Source organism: Cuculus canorus, chromosome 16 (genome assembly GCF_017976375.1).
Source record: "Cuculus canorus isolate bCucCan1 chromosome 16, bCucCan1.pri, whole genome shotgun sequence".
Lineage (NCBI taxonomy): Eukaryota > Metazoa > Chordata > Aves > Cuculiformes > Cuculidae > Cuculus > Cuculus canorus.
In genome coordinates this window covers 16,790,799-16,814,321 of record NC_071416.1, presented here as the reverse complement: position 1 = coordinate 16,814,321, position 23,523 = coordinate 16,790,799, and the positions used below count along the sequence as shown (strand labels likewise).

The window sequence follows — 23,523 nt, the reverse complement described above, 5'->3', positions numbered from 1 at the left end:
GAGAGGAGAAAACCCCTGTGTGTGCTAACCACCAGCAACTTTCTGGAAGCCATAAACAAGGTGGCCGGGCCCAGCAGAAAAAGCTTCAGACTGAGGAAGAGATGAATGTTGTTCTTGCCTTTGGTGCCTTGACATGGTAATTTACCTTCTCTGTATTTAATTTCTCCACGTGTAAGGCATGATAAGGCTATTTATCAATCAGTAAATGCACAGCCTCTGTAGTTGCTATGGATTGGTTGCTACTGCTGAGGTATACTGAAATCATAGCTTTAATTCCACTGCTAATTGGAAATCGGGAAGCTTCCTGGAACCTTTCTCAAAAAGAGACATACTAAATGGGACTATGGTTTGTAAGTCGTGGCTAGTTGTCATAAAGTCTTCTCCCCTTGCCTGCTTTTATGTTTGTAATAGGCTGTTGAAACCAGCAGGGGTTTTACTTATGCTGCTAAATACTGATATTTCCATGAGATTTAAGGTATTTTACAATTTTGTGAGTATCCATGAATAACAGTTATCTAGTACTGAGGAATGAAGCTAAAAATATGTAGTTTCCTATTTTTTTTTTCCATCACTCTGAGACCAGACTCTGATAGTTAAGGAAGATTCTGAACAGTATTTCTGACTTTTTTTAGTGTGGAAAAATCCCCAAACTCACTCGATAGAGAGAGAAGCCCAGAGCTTCTTGACAAGGAGCTTTTTGCGATAGATACCGAAAGGAAGGGCAGGAGGAATAATTGGTGATTTTAAGGTAGGGATGGTTCAATGGTCAGAGGAAGCCAAAGTTCCTATGAAATGGAGTTATATCTATCTGCACGAGGAATTTTTTGCATGACGCTGGGCACTTTCGTGCAGATTCTCAGGGTACTTCAAAGCATTTGGAGGCATAAACCATAAGAATAATTCTTGTAGTGTTTAAGACACAGGGACACCACGGAACAAGAATTAATGCTATGATTTCATTCCCTTTCCTAATAATTCTGTTGTTCTAGAATCTTTGCCACAGAGCTCTGAAACAAAATTTGGAGAGAATGGTCCACAAAAACTGTGAAAGATTTTCCAAGGTTTGGCTACTGAATTTAAAACTTGACCTTGTACAGCCCATATCTAATTATTTCTCATGTGACCAGTACTCTGCAATTACTGATATTAAATTCCAGTTGCTGTTTAATCACTCCAGCCAGTCATTACTGCAACAGTCTTCTGCAGCTCTTTCGGATTGCCTTTGGATTTTGTTATCCTAAACAACATTTGATCATTTGAAATTTTTTCACAAGACAATTGTCTCTTTTTTTCAAATCATTGGTGAAGAAACCCTGACAGATGCCAAGACAGACCTGGAAGCGCAGTGCTGATCACACCCATCCTGTGTGAAACCTGCCTTTAGTGTCTTGTCTTTCAACAATTACAATGCAGTCATTTCAGTTTGAATTAAACCTCTGAGTTCTTGTTATTATTTCCCGTCTGTACAGTGGGGAAATTGTGCTTCCTACTTCACAGGGATGCTGTGGATATAAATACATTTCAGCACTACTGCAAGCTAGTCAGAAACTGTAGGCAGAGAAGCAGATCCAGCTTGATGTCAACCCAGAGCTGGCAGTCACTCAAACTACAAGCTGGGAGGCCCTTCTTGGTCTGGTAATACAGCCGAGAGCCTTGGTGAGCAACGAAGGAAAGGGCTTATTCCACTGCAGTGTCAGAGGTAGGCATAGCAATAGTGTCTTTGGCAAGGGTAGTGGGCTCAAGAGGACGGTGTATGACGGAAGACAAAATATGAGATTGCGAGTAAGCACAGCCCCGTGTTGACTAGCTGGTGGCAAAAGAGTCAGCTCAGGCACTCGGTAAAGCTAGAGAGGTATGTTGATGAATAAGGGTTGTTTGTCATAAGAAGTATGTGTGAAAACCCCTAATATCCTGAACAGTTGGCAAACTTCTGTTCAGAACTTTGTAATTATTTCCTTTTCATAAAAATAAGAAAACCGCAGCCATGGTCCAGACTGCATCTCAAACCCCTGGAGTACTGCTTTAATGAGAGATATTAATGAATGTAGTACACAAAGCATTTCTGGTAATGACATTAGACTGGCTCCTTTTTATCTCCATCTGTTAAACTGCTTTAAAAGGCAATTTGATTGTCTTTTGAAGTTAGATTGGTTTAAAAGATAAAAATACTTCACCTATTTTACTGATCTTGTCTTTCTGTGTAAGCAAAGCCTGGTGCTGTTCTGTTGGGAAGAGAACGCGCGATAGTTCATGAAACAGTATGTAGAAAGGCAAGAATTAGGTGAGTGTTTGGTCCACACTGCTTAAACCTGAAAACTTTTGTTGGGTTGAGTTACACACTCAAACCTGTTGGTCGTTGCTGGACTTTGGTAATAGACGGTCTAGAGCATTGTGCTTTTGCTGAATTTATGGAGTCTATATTTCATTTCTGCCAGAGAAGGCAAAAGAAAAAGGCCCCAGGCTTCTGGCAGCAAGACACATTGTGTGTTGTACTGGCTATAAAACTGCTTATAATTTCAGAAAACTTTAATAAACCCCTCTGAAAAATAAAATAAAGCTGAGTTCATGTGGGATCTGAGATAAGGCTGAGTTCACGTGGGATCAGAGATAAATTATGCATCCTTTCCAAATGACTCTTTCCAAGCAATCCATTCATGTGATGGCTTCATTAACTTTCACGCAATAATTTGCAGATAAATTCCATCAAAAAAAGCAAGTATCCAAGCACCACTAATAATATGAATTTGAGCTTTGCACATTAAAACTGTGATAAAGCCATACTAATTACTTAAAATTATCTCCAGATGAAAATACGTCACTCATGTAAGTAATTATGTAAGTAGTTTAAAGCTGATTAAACAATAATGATTCCTAGCTCATTGCCTTCAAAGTGGTTATATCCAAATTTAATTTTAAGCAGGATCAAGAAAATAATCACTCGGTACAAACATTAATTACTAATTTTAATCCTAATTCATTAAAAACAGACTTATTTTTGGCAGATTCTGCAGGGCATTAATTGACATTTTACAAAATGAGTCATTATTCCGGCACGGAAAAGCATTGTTGAAGTGCTGAATTACGGCTGCTGGAAGGGGTTGTTAAAGCGCTCCCGGGGAGCTTTGACTTCTTAGCAAAAGTAGCCCCATTTAGCAGCAGTTCAGCTCCTCCATGTTGACTGGCAAAGTAGTCCTAACTCTGCTGTCCCCACTAGCCAGGGAGCTGGGAACTGCCTTTGATTACTGGCAATAAGAGAGGAAGCTGAAGGAAAATTATTCTAAAGTAACTGGATTTATTGGAACAAACTGGAAGAGAGTAGGGAGCAGTTCAGGTTGGTTTAGAAGTGCAAGAATCAGGAACTCTATTGCTTTCTTTCCAATCAATATATAGAGAATCTGAGCAATTCGTTCAATGTCCAGCCTTGCAACTCTGGGCTTGGTTGTGTTGGGGTTTTTTATCAAGCTTGCCTCCTTTGCTAAGGACTGGGGACAATACAAAAAACTTGGCAATCTTTTGGACTGTAAATCCTTGTGGGAAAGGACTGCCTTTGTGATATGTAACTATAAAGACTTTAACCCAGTGGCTAAGTGGTCCGATATGATATATCGAAGAAAAATTACATTAATACATCAGTAATTTTTCTGACAGTAGATTTGCAGCCCTAAGGGGATTATTATAACTATCGTCTAACATACCGACTAGTACAACCCCCCAGGTTTTAGCCCCTGTTCCTGCAGTGAGTTCAATAGCTCAGTTTTGCTCACTCAAATTGTGTGCTTTGTAAGTCCCAGGTGAGCAGGACTGCACCTAAGGGACTGTACTAACATTCTATCAACAAAACTCTTAGGAACATTTCCTGTTCAGCATCTTTACACTTCTCAGTTTCACCTTCTCGTCTTTTTGTTCCTTAGAGACTCCATCTTAATCACAGGCAGAATTGGACACAGCTTCCGTGATTGAAAAAACTACAAGTTTTGACAAGGAATCATATAAATTCTGAAGGAAAACCAGCCAAAAAAAGGTAACTTTTTGTTCTTTTTACTCCATGGAGAAGTTATTATTTTGTATTGACTCAAAATGCTGCCAGCCGTTCACTAGGCCTTGAGATAAAGAGAATACAACTTGAAAACAGAAACTGAAATGTTCCGAGCAGCAAATGCCTTGTCCAAACATCACCCTTCCCAGCATAAATATAATGACAGGGGGAAGATATTTCATTGAAGCTGTGTAGATACTAATGGATAAGCCTGGAGTAACTATTATTTACTGCTTAATGGGAGGGAATCATGACATATTAGTTAAATCGCCACTGTAAAACAGAACAACCGGTACAAGACAGACATTTATTTGAATAGAAAGCTATCTGCAAGATGAACACAGTTAATCACTGAAGAGTACTCTCAGCCTTTTAATGAGCACAGGACAACAATAAACAAAGAAAAGCTTGGAAATAACATAGAAGACTCAGGCCACACGTCCGCTGTAGCAAAACGCCGCCTAGCATCGTGCAGCACCCAGGTGTGGAGGCTGGGCAAAGAGGACAGGTACCGTGCCTTCTTCCCAGAATTTCCTCTGGTATAGTTGTGCCCACAGGATGTGGACAGTCCTAGCCTGGCAGATTTAAAGTCTCGGTCTCCTTGCAGGGAAAGTTTGGTAGTGGGTGGTCTCTGGGGTGCCCTGGTGCCGGTCTGGCTGGACTGCAGCTGCCTCCCTGCAGACGATGACAGCAGCTGTGCAGCTGAGAGCGGGCAGCGAGCGCAGCGCACAGCACGCCAGCAGGTCTTCAGCAGTGTCTCCTGGCCCCCTCAACAGCAGCAGCAGTGTGCCTTTCATGATCTGCATTACCCTCAGAAGGAAAGCTTACTAGTTGATGTCTCTGTTTCTTAATTTGAACTTCTTATGCCCATTTAGCTTTTATTTATGGTTTTCTTCTTCCTCCTATGCAGAGGTAGCTGCCTCTAAAACAGAATAGTATCTCCAAAAAGTTGAGGCTTGGCCATGCAGACCTGCATAACTTGTTAGCGAGAAAGGGGAGACACGCACCAACTGCTTCATTCTCTGATTTCTGTCGTTTTCTCCAGAATAAAGTATTTCTTGTAGAGCAGCCCAAAACTGCTACTATCCATGGCACGTTCACTTCATTTGTTTCTCTGGTTTCTGTCCTAGTGTCACACATTCAGGTCTTTTAAGGCTGAAACAGGTCTGGTTTTCGGGAGTTGCTGAACCAATAGCACCCCTTTAAGTTTCTTGGAGTGAGGTGGAAATTAAACCACTGTTAAAAACAGTGTGAAAAACTAGAGGCCTGCCTTTGCCTTGTAATAATGTTCAGCTCCCAGACTTTGATGCCTTACAGAATTTGATGGGATGATTTTTGGCTAAGAACCAAACCTTACATAGTTCAACATGCAATAATGGGACAAACCAGAAGTTCATTTTTCACCACACAGGAAGCCACGAAAAAAACTGTTCTTGAATCTCTCCTTTAACATGTTCTGTCTTTATTGCTACTAAGAGAAGGAAGCCCAAATTCTAGTATCTTGGTCAGAGGCATAGCTAAAGGGATTTAACTGTTACATTAGTCTCTTATTTCTTCACTCTGACAGCTGGATTGCTGCGCTTGGTGCAGCACATACAGCATTGGAACAATAAAAGTTGTCACCAGATTTTTGGTATTCTGAATAAGTGTCAGAACATAGAAAGTGGAGTTTAATACTCTGAGGGAAAACTCAGGACCTGTCTCACCTTCAGGGTCAAGGAAAATTTCAGATGCACAGCTGGGGGAATCAAAGGCAGCAATGCATTTTCCTAGCTCCAGTTTTTATCCTTCTCTTTGCAGAGGTGGGGAAAGTTCTTTAGTTCATGTCCTGTAAAACAGAATGCAGTTTGCACACAGCAAGAAAGAGCTTTTTTAATTGTCCCTTGTCCCACAGAAAAGGACTTGACCATCAAACAGAGTTTCCTTTTTACTTTCTCAGTCTTCCTGAAGTTCAAAAGATCCCGCTTAAAGCAATTGCCCAAGTATTTTTAACAACCCAATAGAAATGTCTCCTGTTCAGATACCTTTCTACCTTCCACAGCCAAGAGGAGTGCTCTGAATCCTGTCTGATAGAGAACCCATCATTACCACCATCTGGGCAGTGTTTTCAGAATAGCTTAAATTCAGCCCTGACAGACACAGGGCACAGAGCAAACCAAACACACACAGATCAGTAAGATGAAAATGACAACATGGATTAGACGATACAACACCAGAAGTTGAACAAATTATATTAAGACTTTTATCTTAATGCAGAATACACATGCTTAGTTAAAAATACAGAAACGTGAAGAAAAATATAACACTATTAGTACACTAGAACCCCTCAAACTTAACTGGAAAAGCCCTCAGATATTCTGTACAGTTTTTCTTTTTACAAAATGTATTTGAAAATGCCAGTTGTATAAACTGATATAAAAATATCATCTCTAGAACATTCTCCTAAAACCATGAAAAGTTCCGTTTCATGCAAAAACATACCTTACAACTGCTATCATTCCACACTGCCTCCCCACCCAGCCGAGGTAATGGATCTTAGGTGCAAAATGAGCTGTAAATGCAGTAATGCTATAGCAATTTTACTTGGTCAGATTACTGTGGCCATTCCTACCCTGTGTAAAAAGGGCAAAAATCAAGGCCTTTCAAAACCTCTCTGTCCTCTTCAAGGAGTTATTTGTTTATTTTATGGCATTGTATTAACACAGTGATTTTCATCTTGTGGTCTTAGTTCATCTAGAAACACTTGTGAAAGGTTAACTATGAAAAGCAAACCAATTGTTCTAAGATAAACAAGTCCTTGTCATTAATTCAGCCTTGAAGCCAGCGTAGGCTTCAGCATACAAAGGTGTAACCCATTCAACTGATTGGAGCCCAGGTACCAACAAACCTTTCTTCCGCTGCACTCAATTGCAACAGCGCATCACAGCCCGATTCTCAGGGTGTACGTGCTTTAGAAGGACCTTAACTAGGTCCTCACACCAAACCGTGATGAAAGAATTCTCAATTCTTTTATAAATCAGAAGTTGCTGGTCTGAAGCCCAGAGGAAATGTTCTCTTGCCGTTACTGTATTTGTAAGATATTTTTCTAACATTTACTTATGTTCTGAATTCTGATACTCTTGGAATCAAAGGGTAGGAACTGTTGAAGACAATGGGGTCTGAAAAAACTTCACACAGAAATAAGAGTTTATCCTTTTTCCCCTAAGGAAAATTAACAGCCATGTTAATTGTTCCTTGATGGTATTAGTGCAGTCCTCTGAATCCTGAAACGAGGCAGAGTAAGTACATAAAAAATGCACTCAGTCAGTGCTCTCAATTAATGCATTTATAGGAATTAAAACCAGGAGATTTTTATATATCTTTGTGATGGTTACCCTTTTTACCATCTAGTTTCCCATTTTTCAAGTCATTAGCACTACATTATGCATGTGAAACACTGACAGTTTTCAAAGCAGCTCACAATTTTTCTCTCTGACATCTCCACAGAACCAGAGGTAAGGGAACAGTTCCTCAGTTCCCTCCCCAAACTGCAGCAGAGGGGAAAAGTGAATTGCCCAGCACAGCAGGGGAAGCGGGGCAGGGTGGGACCAAGTGCTCTGGAATTCACACCTTAAGGACATAAGATGTCTTTCGGTTTATATTAAAGCAGGTGTCCTTCACCAGTGTGCCGTCAGGGTGCTGCAGCAGCACCATCAAATCTGCTGTTGCATTATTATTTAACAGAAGACAAAGGATTTTTACATAGAAAGGAACAGGAGGATAACCCACCTGCACAACACTGGCTTGGTGTTAATCAAAGCCACAACTGGCAAAATTACTTTTTGCTGTTTAGAGGCTTTTCTTCCTTGTTAAGAAAAATAACTACTGCAGCCTGCTCTGACTGGCAAAATTGAACTTTATAGTTGAATTTTCTAGTGCTACATAAATATTCATTTTAGATACAAACTGTACTGAGTAATTTGATTGATTAATGATCTCTTATCAGTGAGTCTATGCACTATCTGCTTCCGTGAATAAGCTGCTTTCCTGAGCTGCTTGTTGTTAGGGGTTTGTTTTGGCCTTTTACCGCTGAAGGATGACCAGGTGCTTAGAAGCTGCATCAGACAATTATAACGCCAAGTGTTATGATAGATAAAATACTACAGATGCTGCTATGGAAGGAGGAGTATTTCAAATTATTTTTACATTGAAATTCTGATTGTTAGGCCTTATCTTCAAATCTCTTCAGAACCATGAAATAATTAGTGCTCAAAATACTCCCAAATTAGCACCATTTGCTGATAAGACAATATGATGGGGGGAAAAAGGATTTGCCAGATTCCAGGTAGATTTTTCATTTCAATGTTTGTTACTCTAAATGGAAATGAGATGTGGATTTGTCTAAATCTGTGGTTTCTCACCTAAAAATCCCAGTATTTCAAGTCTGCAAATGAATACTGGAATATGAAAATGTCTAATACTAAGAGCCAAGACCTGGATTTGAAAGGCAGTTCACACTTTGGCAAACGCCATGGACAAAATGGGACAAAGCCAGGGTTGTTCACGCTGTGCCCTGTCACAGCCAAATGCAGCTTCTGCAGCCAAACGGGGCTGCACTGGGATTGGCCGCCTGGTCCCACTGGGAGAGGCTCTCCTGGGACTCCAAGCACCACTGCTTTGTCTTTTACAAGCCCTTTTGTTATTTCTTTTTTGTCAGAGCCTGACTCGGTAAAAAAAATTTTCTAGAGTCCAGAACACATTTAAGCCACTACTTATCCCTGACTGCTTGTTCTCCTTTTTCTCCTTGTGGCTGCATTTATGTTTAGATTGAACTGTCTTTATCTTTCTCATTATTATCTTCTTATAAAGACATCAGTTACACTTGTGTCTTAGGCTAAATCAATCAAGCTCTTCTCTTATCTCGCAGGATTGTGTGCACTTTATTGATACTGGTTTAGTACCTATCCTCAACATCTCACTACTGCAGTTCCACTTAATTATTTGGCCTCTGCACAGTGGCTTGACTACTGCTTCATCCCAACTGGAAATTTATCTCGTAGCACAGGCTGAGCTTTCACGATTCTACCAAAATGCATCTGGGACATCTTGTGACAAACTCTATAGACAAAAACCTTTTACTGTCAATTAACATGAAATATAGCAAACTTCTTTTTTTAATCTTCAAGCGCATGACCTCATATTTGTGCTGTAAAATTTCATCCCATTCATTTCATCCCCTTTGTTGTTCAAAGTTTTCCAGGGTTTTTTTTGTATGCACTCTGATCCCCTCTGGATCGGTGCCTCCCAACTTACCCCCAGCCCAGCCTCACAGTACCTGTGCATCTGTGATCACTGAAATTACTCAGAAAATCCAGTTACAAGACCAACACAGAGGAAATTCCACTTGCAGCTGCCCCCCAACCCCCACTTTCAGTGTTGCCTTTTGCCTTTAGCCAGCTGCTAACACACCCCATCATCATGCTGCTAGTTTCCATTTTCTCCATCTTGACTGTGTTTTCCATATTTTCCACAGTCCCAGGGCATCAAATGCTCCAGATCTATGAAATCTGCACTTGCTTGGATGTGGTAGACTTGATTCTCACTTTGCTTTTAGCCATGAAAATCCTACAGACCTCATCTACTCACTTTACTTGCAGGTTGGCTTGTGCATCGCCCTCTTATGTTCCACTTGAATCTGGTTTTTTTCCCAGCACTGGATTCAAACCTCTCAATTTTACAGCATCAGAACAGTTTTTCTTTTCTACTTTAATAGGAAGCCTGCAGTGAAACCACATCTGTAACTGACACTGCACAAACAGGAAGAGCTGGGCCGTGCGCTGCCAGCTTCAGCCGATATCAAAAACAACTTTTCCCCTGACACTTTAAACTTCTGACTCCTCATCGCTCCGTACAAATATCAGAACTCAGAGCTAAGGAACTAAAGGGCGTAACACAAAAATAAGATCATACCTTCTTTCCTTAGAATATAAACCAACTTTTAATAATAAAAACTTCTATCACGTTTTCAAGGAGAATAACATGTACATTTCAATGTAAAACAGTGCACAGTGTAAATGCCCTTAGATCCTCTCCTACGCATCTTTAACGGTTACAGTGACTGCACAAGTGTGGGCCAGGGTCCTCACCAGGCTCTGGAAGTGCTGCCGTTTGCTGAGCGGAGCCAGGGCAGACAAAGCAAGGACCTTGGCCTCTCTGTTTTTATTTTTGGGTGTTCCTACGGTTCTTATTTTGATAACACTAAATACATTTTAAGTTGAGGATTCAGTAAAGAAACATCCGCTTCTTCTTCAAACAGCAAACAGCAAGAGTAACTCTTCCAAAATTAACAAAAAAAATCAGAAAGTGCATTGAAATAATGGCCTGCTCCTCTGGCTGCTCTAACAGCCTCATCATCCCACAGCTGGAAATCGAGGGCTTGTCCTAGTTCCCTGCAACAGGTTGCTGTAGGTCAGAGAAAACAGTTAAAGATAAAACAAAACACGTTCCTTCCCCAAAATTATTTCAGCCTGTGAGTGAACAACAAAAAAAATAAAAATCAAGAAACAGGTTCAGAACAATCTACATCCCAAACGTGTCACAGCATTCTTGTGTTGAAATGTAGATTGAAAAATTTAAGAGACCTTCATAATCAAATGGCAAAAAGTCTGGTTTTAGGTTTTGATTTGGTTTGGATGTTAATAGAATAAAATTAAGCCAGCTAAAACCCAAACACAGTCACAAATAAAACCCCCAAATCTTTATTTTCTAGAATATACATCACTGCAAAGCGCGTCTGGATCTCCTAACTCTGAGCGGTTTTAAACGAGGCTGCGGAGAAACAAAGGAATGGTGAGTTTCCTGCAGACACTCCTAGTGACACCTGCTGCAACTGGAATTCCTTAGGGATGGGTGGTTGTATTAAGGCACTCACTCCAAAAGAACACTATTTCTGTCCTGAGGCTGCTGATAGGTTTCAGTTAGTTTCAGCCAGTAATTTGGAAAAAATTACTGTGTTTAGGGTAATACTGACAGGATGGAGAACAATTTTTCAAACAAGAAAAAATAAAGTACATTATATACACAATTCCTTTTTTTTCTTTTAACTTAACAGCATCCCTAATACATCTTAATAACTGTATTAAAGACTACTTAAATATTGGAAGATTTTAAATAATGTAATTTTTTTCAGTAAACTGGGAGTAGCTGTGTAATTGCCAGCATATTGGTCCCATTTTAAACAATATAATTTTTATTTAAATCTTGTATATATAATAACATGATCAAAAACACATATTCCACTCCACATAAATAAGTATAGTTCTTCTGACCTGTTTTAAAAACTATATCTGTTCAAATAATGAGATTATAAGACTGTATTTTTCCTTCGTAAAGTTTCTTTTAAAATCCTTCACTCCCAATCTCTCCTCTTAATCACACTGTATTGCCAGAGTACAGAACAGGGCATTAGTAAAAAGAGTTAATCAAACACCGGAAACCTACGGTAAGTAAAATGAAGTGATGTTAAGAAGTATTATGGAATGTATACTCTGCAGCATAGAGAGACTGGTTCTCACTGGGCTGAAGTGGAAAATTACTCCAGAAGAAATTTTTTACGTTCATATTTGAATAAGCCATAGATTGTGCTATTCATTGTTCAAAAGTGCAGGTCAGTTCATGAGAAAGTGGTGTTTGTGAAGCTACTGCTCGAGGGCTCTGACCAAAATTATGCCGGCAATCAAATGGGTGCCAAATGCAGTACAGGGAGAGAGATATGCATCATTCTGGATTTTCTGAACCAGTCTGTACTGGCTGAAGTCCGTTGAAGTCCACAACTTTTAGGTGGCAGCACAGATAAGCCATCAGTAACACTGTGCTCTCTTGAAACACAACTGTCACTTTTCCAGGCATCCAGCAAACGGCAGGAACATCCACCTGAGCTCTGTTGTGTTCGTTTCAAGAATGTCTTCAAGAAGCCAAAGACATACAAGAATCCCTGCACGTGCTGCAGGAGGTGCAAGGGCAGATTCTCGGTGCCCGGGTCCAGGTTGATCTCCTCCTAACCCAGAGCAATATCTCTTCCTCTCCTGATTCAGCACCAGCAGTGTCAGTTCGTGTGGGTCCTCAGATGGGGCTGCACAGAGTCTGATGCTGCAACGATGCTGTGACATAGGTGCCTCTCTTGCTCTTATAAATCCCCATCTGTGGGTGGCTGGCACAACCTATAGAGTCTTTAAGGCAGATGAACAGTACTGTATTAAATATCATAAGAATGATACCATAAAGTTATTGACATAGTATACGAGAGGCAATTTCTCTTTTGTCATTCTGCAAGCTTTAGAGGTCATCCGATACTAAGAACATCACTGTTTTTCATTATAATAATTGCAAATTTAAAAGTGTCACTGGTAATTTATTAACTAAAGTATTTTACAAACATTGTTTAAATGCTGTTTGAGACTTTGGATCATTCTCTTCTCACTTTGACCAACTTGAGTCATCAACAGTCCCTTCTCTCTTTTTCTATTTCTTTTGTTTTAAACCAATTTCAACATTTTTCCTGAACAAGAGAGTTCACCTCTCATGAAGACTGGGATATCAAACAGACAAAAGAGCATATTTGCTTGTTGGTAGGGTTGAACAAACTTCAAAATTAGTAATCATGTTTCCAGATAAATGTTTTCAATCATAAGATTAGCAAATTGAGACCAGTGGTTAAACCTTAGCGCGTTTTGACTCCATTCATACATGACTGTGGCAGCTTTTTCTGGGCTTTTTCTACTTTACATTTGAATAACCTCAAGTCTTTTATAACTCCTCTTTCAGGACTGCTACTACAGAGTCTGACAAACCTCAACACTAGGAAATATAATCCTGAGAATTAACATGAATTCACCAGGTCTCCTTTTAACTTTGCTCAGTTTTATTTCCCATTATGATGATGGAACCCAGTAGAAACACATGTATCTGAGTTTTATTGCCCTAAAACAATCCAAGTAAATAGTCCTGGAATTTGTCATTGTGATTTAGAGTGCACACGAAAGAAGAGAAATGCCTCATTTTATGATTTGTTTGTAAAGCTGTTTCTTTTGGAACATGGCATGCTGTTATGGCCATAAAAATGGAACCAAAGTAATGTACAGCCATTAATAAGGCAAAATAACCAGGCTGCTAAAACGCTGATGTACGACGCTGGGGAAACGGTACAGGGGCCAACACAGACTATTATTTTATTACTTTTTGAAATAGCAATTACAATCCAACAGGAGGATAAGTTTCTACAGGCGACATGTTGTTCTTTCTAAGGACTCTGAGAAAATGAACTAAGGCCAGGCTATTCCAGTAAGCACCATCACAGTCTCTACAGTTTAAAATCATTTCCTATAAACACTTTGAGGAACTGACAGAAAAAGAGGTGGGTGTTTGTTTAGATTTACTTGGAGGTCTTAATGGGTGAATAAGTTATCAGCGTTTTAAGGAAGTCTTCTTGACACTGAACTAATATGTTCCTTGGAGGACTAAGCACTATCTGAATGCCCTCGCTCTACCTGAAGGGATGGCACAGACTCCACTGGATCTTTTCTGATGCTGATTGTTGACTGCCAGAACTGTTTTGCCTTCATGTAAATGATGCCATTAACAAGAGTAGAATCAGAAGTTTCTCTGATATTTGTACAGACTGATTCTGTATATACTGTCGTCTAAATTCATTACTGCCATGGAGAGAAAATGCTGTGCCACATTTTACTAAAGAATGTTCTCTTATCTTTGATATAGGATATTGGAGGACACTGACCAGAAAGAGACACTTTTCTTAAAAATAGAAGTATTCTTATCCCGTAGAAAGAGATGATGAACAATTCTCGCTCCTGTTAGGTGAAATAGGATTCACAAATGTACAGTGTTTTCAAGGTTGTCTTCTAGACCAAAACATATCAAACCCTGGGCAACTGATCTTCCTTAGAGCTGCTTTACTGTGTGGTTACTCTGACTTGAAGTGCTTACTCTTAAAGCTGCTCTACCATAACTGAACAGGCAAGTTCTTCTAAGCACACAGTAGCATTAGCCTATGAATTATCTTTGCAGATCTGCCACTCAGGTTTCTTTCTAAGCAATGCACAGACGGCTGTCAACCTCTAGCTTTTCCAACTCACAGCAAGAGTCCAAGAGAGACCCTTCTCACTGATCAGTTACGACTTATTCAAAAAAATGCAAAAACCTTTGAAGTTAATGATCAGCAAACTGTAAGCAGCGACTAATCTACAGTGCACTTAGTTCAGTTCAGTGAGAAAGCAGATCAGGATTTTTTTTTCTTTCTTCCACTACTGCTACTAAAGAGATCTCTGATTATAACAGGAGCTCCACCATTGTTACAGAAACATAAAACCAGCACTCAGATAAAATGTATAATATATAATAACCTACCGAGGTGCACACTGTGGCATTTGGTCCATCACTTTCAGATTCTTGGCAGAGATTTCAACCCTTGGTCCCTAAGGAAACAGAAAATTTATGGTACTGACAGTATCGATAAAGCATCTGATCCTTAGGGGGAAAATATTATAATGGGAGTATGGTTTCTATTTAAGAACCCATTAACTACTTTTAGAAGATTTGGAATCCATTGGTGGATACATTAGTCATCTGTGTTTACTTAAAAGATGGAATTAGTCCCAGAGCACTTTACAAGCACTGCTGTCTAGCACTAGGGAATTTCTACTATTTAACACTTTAATTGAGACCTGTTTTTTATGTAAGAAATTGTCTTAAATATACTGGATAGTCTCTACTTTCTAACCATCAAGGCACACACTTTAAATAACATACACTGAGGCGTATCTTTTAACTGCTGTAATGGCTGTACATGCAAAAGTTAATTTGTTGCTGTCAAATATATACGTAGCTATTCAGACATAATTAGAAGTTACAATAACACAGGTTTGTTGTGCACAAAATACAGTGCCACATCAGAATAAATTGATGTTTGTACAATGATGTTACTGGAATGAAAATGGTGGTGTGCAGCAGACAGAATCAAAAACTTACTTGCTTTCGCATGATGTCTGTAGCTTGCATGATACACTTGGGCAGCAGTCCATGACTGCGAGCCAGTATAGCCGCTTGCTCCAGGGACACGCTCAATGTACTTCTGAACATGGGAACAAGAGAGATTCAATCACAGGCCATATTTTAAAAAGTATAAATAGGTCTGTACGGGACACTTATCAGTTAAGCGTGATTTCTGTTAGCTAGTGGTCTTGTATTTATTTTTTAGTTTTTTAACTTACAGAACTATAAAACGGCCTCAGTCCTGCATTCACAGTCTCGTTATACTGAGGTACTGCGAGAGTTGGAGTCTCCAGCATCATTACCACAAGGCTTCGTTTCACTGCTTTTCTGCATTAATTCATATAAAGTTATTTATAAATGAGTCTTTTCTTTACTCGGTTGTTTTGAGACACTGGAAGAGCAGCGGTGCATTTAGAATCAATACTTGCACACACCAAGAATCTAAGCTATCTTTGAGCAACTTCCTACATTTTCAGTGTGTAACTGAAGCCGATGTTGACGGAAAGGTATATGCAATGAGATCACGCAGCCAGCTGCACTGGCTGAGGCGCTGAAACACAAAAAGCTCTGTCAATACTAATTACTAACAAAAGTATTAAAAATCACAACCTACCCTAAAATAAAGATGGCAGTAGATTTAGGTCCTTATTATGTTAATTCAAACATATTGCTACAATCTCTAGAAAGGACAAAAGTTCTCATCACACCAGTAACACGCAGGTTTGTTAAAGCTCACCTCTGCATCCCAGTGCCACACATAGTGATCTGACAGGCTCCGAGGCGATAGCAGAGCTCAGAGGAGATAGGTAGCAGGCCAGCTCCTGATGTGTTACTGCTAGAATATCCTGACTGGGTTGGTTTTGTACTAATGAAAGATTTCATCAGCCTGCAAAGCTCATCCATTGCATTAATGGGGCGAATGAGCTAAACAAAGCAATAAGAAATGCATCAGTGGCATACTCACGCCTTCAGTAATAAAGACATTCACAATTCTTTATGCTATGTTGAAGCACAATTGTCTACACAAGAGTAACTGCCACAAAGTAAGAGCTATTCAGAATATATATGAACTTTGAAAGTGGAAAAATACAAACAAGTACTTAGGCTTGGGGTAATTTTTTGCAATTATCACAAATCACACAGATTGTTTACAATGTGTATCACAATTGCAAAGATAGTCTCCGATTCAGTCCTCCCTGCAGTATCATTTAACACCTTACACGTGTATATTCACATCAGCTGCCCCAGTTAGACAGACTGCCTTTAAGTAGATGCCAGGAAATACTATTTTTCCTGCTGTTTTCTTCTATAACTGTGAACAAAGCATAACTTGAAATTGGAACATATGTTCATTTTCACGCAACTGTGGGAGAGGAAGATAATTCACTGTGTCCAATACTGGATACCGTATCCAGCAGGGGCAGTGAAGGCAATGTGGAGTCTTATTAGTGCCTAAGTTAAGGGGTTTGTGTCCACCCCAGTTCCGCACGCCTTTTTCTAAACAAAGGAACTGTGGCCAAGCTTCAGAAAAATTCAGATCATTATTGAGGGAACATTTTTTAAATGATGTTTGGGTTTGTAGAGGTCTGCCCTAGGGGTAAACCACAGCCGGGCTTACAGAGATGTAGAAGGAAAATTTCTTTGAGAGAACTTGTTGCAGAAATAAACACAGTAACAATACCTGGTCAATCTTCACCGCAGTAGTATTGGAATCAGTGGGCAAGTTCGATCTCTCGAGGTAAAACGTCCTGCAAAAAGGCCAGCAAGAACTACTTTACTTGGTGTGTCTTGTTTCAAGCATATTATTTGCAGTAGCTTGTGTCAAACAACAGAGAAGGCTATGCTAAAAATCTTGTACTTCAAGATCTGCTTTCTTATTGAAGCATTTTGATTGCAGTAATTTACAGAGTTTGTACTAACACATTCCAAACCCCCTTTTTATGTAATTTTAGCTCTGCATAAAATTCTGAAGTCAAATTAGATGGGAATTTGAGCCTGTACAGTGCACTACTTAAGACTGAGCTTAACTGTGGGAAGACTATCAGCAGGTTTCTCACACAATGAGGATCTCCAAATATCAGATTTATACAAGAAGCCATCAGGAACAAAATATTTTTCATTAAATTTTAAGGTCTTCAGCAAGGAGACACTTATCATTGCGTTTTAAGGAAAAGGAGAAGCATTAAATACCTGAGTTTACGGTAGTATTGCTGCACTTTTTCAAGTGAAATACCATTAATTTGATGTTGAAGTTCTTCTAGAGATGAGCCAGCTGGTTGCGATTGCCCCTCCATACTCTCTAGAGCTGAAGAAGGAAATATTTTACTAAACCTATGCTATTATTTTTCTTTCTATTAATTTATTTATTTGTCTCTACATCATCTCACTGCTCAGCAAATGACTTTTGGATCACATCAAGGCGTATTCTGCTACTGGATAAATTTAACGTATTGCAGTATGGGAATATAGTGGTAGCATCATAAAGGTGAACTGCACAGAAAGCAGCTCTACCTAACAGTAATTACTCTACATTAATATCCCCCAGAAGTAAATTTCTTGTATTATATTCTGGTGTCAATATTTACTTATCAGGTCATTTTCCAGCCCGGATGATTCTGTCACAGTGTATGATTTTAAAAACACATCTCTGTAGCCTGGGGACCATACTAGATCAGATTGTCCATGTAGTCCAATATAATGTTTCCATGGCCTGAATCTTTACAGGAAGGCATTAAAAAAGCCCCAAACAGGTGTATCTTGTTCTCATGACTGTCTTATTCTAAAATCTAGCCCTGCCCAGGTCTTCGTAGAATGGAAACATCTGCTTCTTAAATACATCTGTAGATTTCTGCTGCATTACATTAATTGCTTCATGGTCATTCTTTATTTTGAATCTTTCAGCATCGTCATTTAACTTATGTTTCTTACGAAAGCTTTTTATAGATACCTTTTGTAAAGAGCACCGTGTGCAGTTTCAAGCTTCCCCCATTCTGAAACCGAGAAGGCAGTTTGGAGAAGTAGTAGCTGTCAAGATAAAAGATAACCTTCAAGGCCTGACGACTTCCTTCGATGTGGTAGAAGACATGAGTATCTGGAGAAATAAAGATAAAACACTTGCTGCTTTACCACAGCAGGAGAAATGCGAAACCATTGGTATCTGAGTCTGCTGGATTATCCAATGGTGTTTGACATCTCCAGCATGAGACAAATAAGGGAGAGCCTTTATTGAGAGAATGCAGGCTCTGAAATATTATACTTAAAAAGATACACAGTTAGGATGACCTAGCATGATGTTTGAGACTAATACAATAAACATGATTAATAATTAAAATATCATCCTTTTTCACAGCATTTCATAGGCAGTAAACATGGAGAGGGATCTGGCAGGGTGGGACACAGAAGAGCTGAGGAGGGGCAGTCCTTCTGCAGCAAGTAATTGTGGTGAATTACAAACATCTGTCAGGAACTGCTCAGCATCTGTCAGATCTCCCCATGTGCAAAATCCCACTTGTAGGGTACGCTGGCACAGACCACCATTACAAATCAGAGAACGTGCCACCAGCATCCCATGATGTCAGTCCCACTTTTTATGCTGTCTGTTTGCAGTGGAAGCTAAGGGAGTGCAACAGTGCTTCAGAAAAGCTGCTCAGAGCTCTCCAGGTCTGACACAGTCTGTTAGATTCATAAACAGGGAGGATACTAACCCATAAAACAAACAAGAAGAAAACAGCTTGAAAGAAACAGAGAATACTCACTTGCTACAAGACTTTCATCCAGCTGCTTGAAATAGAAAGCAACTTTGTCCAGTTCAGTCAGAGTGACCTGGATGTCTTCCAGCATGGTACGCTCCTCCTTCTGTAGAGCAAAGGAACAGATATAATTAGGTTATAATCAGCCAGAAAAGAGACCAGTGGCAGGAAGGTACAGGCGTTATGGGCATGCTTTAGTTCAGGAGACCTAGAGCACAATGTGGAGCCTTCCCTCAACTTCACCCCAGCCAGGTAATTACTGATGGCTCTTTAACTTTGTGATACAACTGTAGCTACCCTTGGCTTACATATCATTTGACATGATTTACAGAGAGCAGAGGGTTTTAAGGGCTGAATAATTTTGAAGGGATCTGTTTCTCCAGACTACTCAATACCTACAAAATATGAAGAACAGACTCTCAGTTACTGTGAAACAAATGCCTGTACACTCATGCATGTGAAGAAATAGTAGTTGCACACACATGTAGTTTGGATTGTATTTTAAAAAAAGCCCTATACAATCTACAGTGTTTACAAAGTACAAAACATGTTGCTTCTCAATAGTGTCAGAGCTACTTGTCTTTTTTATGCTCATTTTTTCTTAACATTTTTATAGGTAGGGTCGCTTATCCACTGTCGCCGGGGCTCAGCTGTTCACTAGGCGCAGATGAACTATGCAGGACCAGCTCCTCTCCTACTTAGACACAGCACCTCAAACACCAGCACCGTGGAAGTGACAGAGAGACGGCAGTCTCTCTATTCTACAAAGTGTAAGAACAAAGGCGTAGATTTTCATGTCTTGTACTCAGAACTTTTTCACCTCTTTTGTTGAAATGTGCGTTTCCTCCAGGAGATGGCAACACACACACACGCGTCACCACAAACTGAGCTGTACAACCTCCAGACATGCAGGAGCATTACTCCAAATAGGAAGGCAGATTCCTGTGGTGGTGTGACAGTGGGTCCAGTATTTTTAAGGAGATGAATATGATGGGATATGGAATACCAGCACATGGCTGTCATCAGCGGGAATCTCCAAACATTGCTATAGTGACAGTCTAAACACGCTGCTACAATGAACGGCTCTGGCTGTGCTGTGAGTGGCAGAGGGAGCAAGTGTGAGCAGACCCAAGGGTGCCCTTCATCTTACCACAGCGGGGGAGAGAAGAGACTGGTAGTTTAGTAAAACACCGGTGGCTGCTATCTGTTCCAGCCATTTTCTGCTGGCATCTCTGCTGCTCTCTTCGTATTCCCCATTGTTGTTGTATCGATAGTTGAGAGCAGCCAGTAACTGCTCTGAAAAGGTGCAAATAGCAGCCACAAGGGACTGACAGAAGATGGAATCACGTCTCAACTGTAGCTCGGTATCTGCCAGAGAAGGGGAGAAAAGCATAAAGAAGTCATGAGTCACTTGTCCTTTGTCACTGCCAAAGAAGCAGTTTGCATGTGTGTGCCTGTATGACATTTGGCTTCTGCTGTATCTTTCAAGAGACTTAACAGATAACCTCTTCTTGCTCTGTGACCTGGGTGTGCGGATAAAGACACTGTAGCTGGAGTACATGCATGGTTTGAAGATTTTCTAGTCCACTTGACTGCTGGTTACAACCTCTGCCATCTGCTTGTTCATTCTTCTGACTGGGAAGAGCTGCAACTGCTAGTGTTGTATCTGGACTGATTCCCTTCTTATGTTTATAGAAGGAAGAGAATTCTTGAAAGAAGGTCTCTGCTATTACTTCTCTCCTGGGCTATGATGAGATTCATCTTCCCCCATCCATCTGTATTTTCCAGGCTTCCCATATGCTTAATGCATTAACTGGGCCTGCCCATACGCTACCAACTGGTTTATGTTTCCTGGGAGAATTTCCCCTGTGTTAACTCTGCTTCCAGTCCGCCTGCCAGGCAGCCACATGCCGATCAAATCAACCTCATCACACTTGAGGGGATTGCAGGCCAAAGAGGCACATGAATAAGTGAAAAGCTACTTTCCAGGCACCCCGGGCTCCTCCAGCAGGCACTGCAGTACACAGCGGTCTCTCATTGTCAAGGCAGCATTCCCCAGAAAAAAGGAGCTGAAGACATCACCCAGAGGCTTGGGAGGTCTGGATTATATTTGTAAAGCACTGAACACAATAGACCATCTAATATACACGAGGCCCTGGGCCATCCTCTCAACTTAAGGACAAGCAGACCTCCTAGCAGTACTCTCTGACCTGCTGCAAGTAAGGCAAAGGGAGCTCAGGACAGCCCTCAAAGCAAGGGAATCCCTGGTGCCACAAGGCTGCCATGGACAGTTTCGGACCATCTGCTCCTCCGTTCTTTCCAGAGGATGTTCATGAAAATGCTGCTGGAGATGGGGCAGAGGTAGAAACTTAAGGAGTCATCATCTGCCATCATTAAAACAGCCTTTATGGACAGTAGGCTGACACCACAGGCTGGTTTGGACAGACTCATGGACCAGAGCTGGCAGGAGCTGAAAGGTGACTTAGAGCCATACAAACCCTCATCTTCATTCTATGAAGACTTGAGAATCAAGCCTGGCACAGTGGAATGATGTCAGCCTATTCCAGTTATTTATGACCTCATTACCTCATTTTCAAACAAACGTACGAAGTAGGTGTTTCAATTACAAAAACACAGTCCGTGCACTCCCGGGAAAGGCCTGTCACTTGATCTGCAAGCACAAGGTTTTGTGGTTGGCAACAGATTAATGATGCCCACAGCATGTTTAGGTGTAGGCTGCACACTTAGATTCTTAGTCTGCACCTGGCTATAATTCCAGCACACGCAATCCTAACTGCTAAGACACCTGCTGTGTTTGGAAAGATGACAGAGTCCATGGTCTCACAAAAAGTTGTGCAATAGGTCTCATTTTTGCTGCATATTCTCACCACAGCAGGAAACAGTAAAGGGCATCTGGGAACTGGGTTGTACAAAGGAAAAAATGAAGACAGTAAAAAGAAAAACAGTGCTTGTGAAACATCAGCAACCAGGCAGGTAACACCAGCAGCCTACAGCAAAGTGAAATAATGTAAACTGAAGAACAGATATCAGATGCATGGAAAGGATGCCTTAGATGCAGAGCATGAGAAATGTTAGCATAAAATGCCAGAGAAAACCCTAAATGCTAAGAAAAAACATAACATTCTTATGCATGCACATACACACGTAAAACTGCAAACGTTAGGGACTTCAGCATATATGATGTTGTTTTGCAACAAATCAAACCCCCTTACCTGTGCATTTTAACAAGGCCAAAAGCAGCTGATTCTTCCCATCTAAAACAGCAAAGAAAATAATGCTGTCGTCAACATGATACCAAAGTACATTTGATTGCATTTCGTTAAGTCTCCTCATTCTCTACAATCCCTGGCCCCTGCGTGGCCATTTCTATTTACCTTAGTAGTCCTTACCCTACAGAGATATTAATGACTCAAAAAGAAAGAAGGTGTAAATCAAATAATTTTACAGGCTAAATGCTATGTTAACCATGAATTGTTGGAAACAAATTGCACATATAGATGAATCCCTAAGGAGGTGATTTCTGTGCAGTGCTTTGCACTGGACTATAAATATCAAATTCAGCTTCTGCTCCAGTTCAACAAATCTGCAATGGTTTAGGATGTTGTAGCATCTGATTAGCATTAATTTCATTTTGGAATATACCAAGCACCTTCATTTTCTACAAAAGCTTAAAAAAAGCACAGGGAAACAGATCAGTCTGATATCATTCTATGTGAATGGGTGATGAAAAAAATAAGGGAGAGAAAGATCTTTGGAATTGCTGCACAGATGAGATTTTACCATACAATAACCTGTTTTACCTGTTCTTCTCTAGAGCCCAGTATAGCCTTATTACAGATAGAAATGCAATGATAAAATGAACTGCTAGGTTTGATTAGATCAAGATCCCTCCTCCCTAAAGCCAATAACAAAATTATTTACAGACCTTCCACATGCTTTTGTATGATTTCAACAAGGTTCTTGATGCGCAATGGAAGGTTCCATGGATCTTCTTGAATGCTGGCTTGGATATTATTTCGGCACCTAACTGTGGTTTCTTCCTTCTGTTTAAATTCTAGAAAAAATGGAGTTTGTTAGCCATTAAGGAAACACTACACAGCTGAGAGGGGCTTATGAGTGATAATGTGGACACAGATGAAAGCAGAGATACAGTATTAATAGCAACAACTGTGAATGATAAACATTTTTTAATAGATCTAATACAGAAATAAAAAAAACCAAAACATACTGTTGCCATAAACTCATGATCAGCAGTTCCTAGCATTGTTTCCAGGATTGTGGCCTAAATGTTACGCACATGGGTGACACGGACAGTGAAGGGAGCTCTGTCCTGCTCACAAGGCACTGAATTCCCTTCTGTCTTCTCTGCTTTAGTAATGTGCAGGCAGCTCTATTGAGTAGATCTAGAGTCCTTGGCTGTGCAGAATCAGATCAACTTTTTGACTGCAGCTGTCACATCCCATAATACTAATGAGAAGGAATGAACTATTCTGCTTCCTTTCATCTGATGGAAGCTAATTATTTAATTACAGAGTAGAAGATTTATTCTCCATGACTTGGCTACGTAGCTAAGCCGATAAAATGCATAAGCAGACAGAGAAACACAGAAAACCTGTGCCAAATAATTGCTTATGAACAGAAATGAGATAGCATTGAAATTTACATCCATCA

The 23,523-nt window shown here is 40.2% G+C and overlaps 1 protein-coding gene across 2 annotated transcripts in view; it reads right to left on the bottom strand.

The window, feature by feature from the left end:
- Positions 1–4,173: 4,173 nt before the first annotated feature.
- Positions 4,174–23,523, bottom strand: part of PREX1 (phosphatidylinositol-3,4,5-trisphosphate dependent Rac exchange factor 1) — a 156,849-nt gene continuing 137,499 nt past the window's right edge. The window contains exons 30-40 of one of the 2 annotated variants that reach the window (XM_054081265.1): positions 22,778–22,906; positions 22,065–22,106; positions 19,982–20,199; positions 18,838–18,937; positions 18,030–18,173; positions 17,273–17,387; positions 16,764–16,830; positions 15,819–16,006; positions 15,059–15,161; positions 14,438–14,505; positions 4,174–12,243 (exon numbers count right to left, since the gene is read on the bottom strand). In XM_054081265.1, the coding sequence (XP_053937240.1) occupies positions 12,201–12,243; positions 14,438–14,505; positions 15,059–15,161; positions 15,819–16,006; positions 16,764–16,830; positions 17,273–17,387; positions 18,030–18,173; positions 18,838–18,937; positions 19,982–20,199; positions 22,065–22,106; positions 22,778–22,906 (1,217 nt within the window). In that variant the 3' untranslated portion in view covers positions 4,174–12,200. The remainder of the gene's footprint in view (positions 12,244–14,437; positions 14,506–15,058; positions 15,162–15,818; positions 16,007–16,763; positions 16,831–17,272; positions 17,388–18,029; positions 18,174–18,837; positions 18,938–19,981; positions 20,200–22,064; positions 22,107–22,777; positions 22,907–23,523) is intronic. The other variant, XM_054081264.1, reaches the window with a different exon arrangement.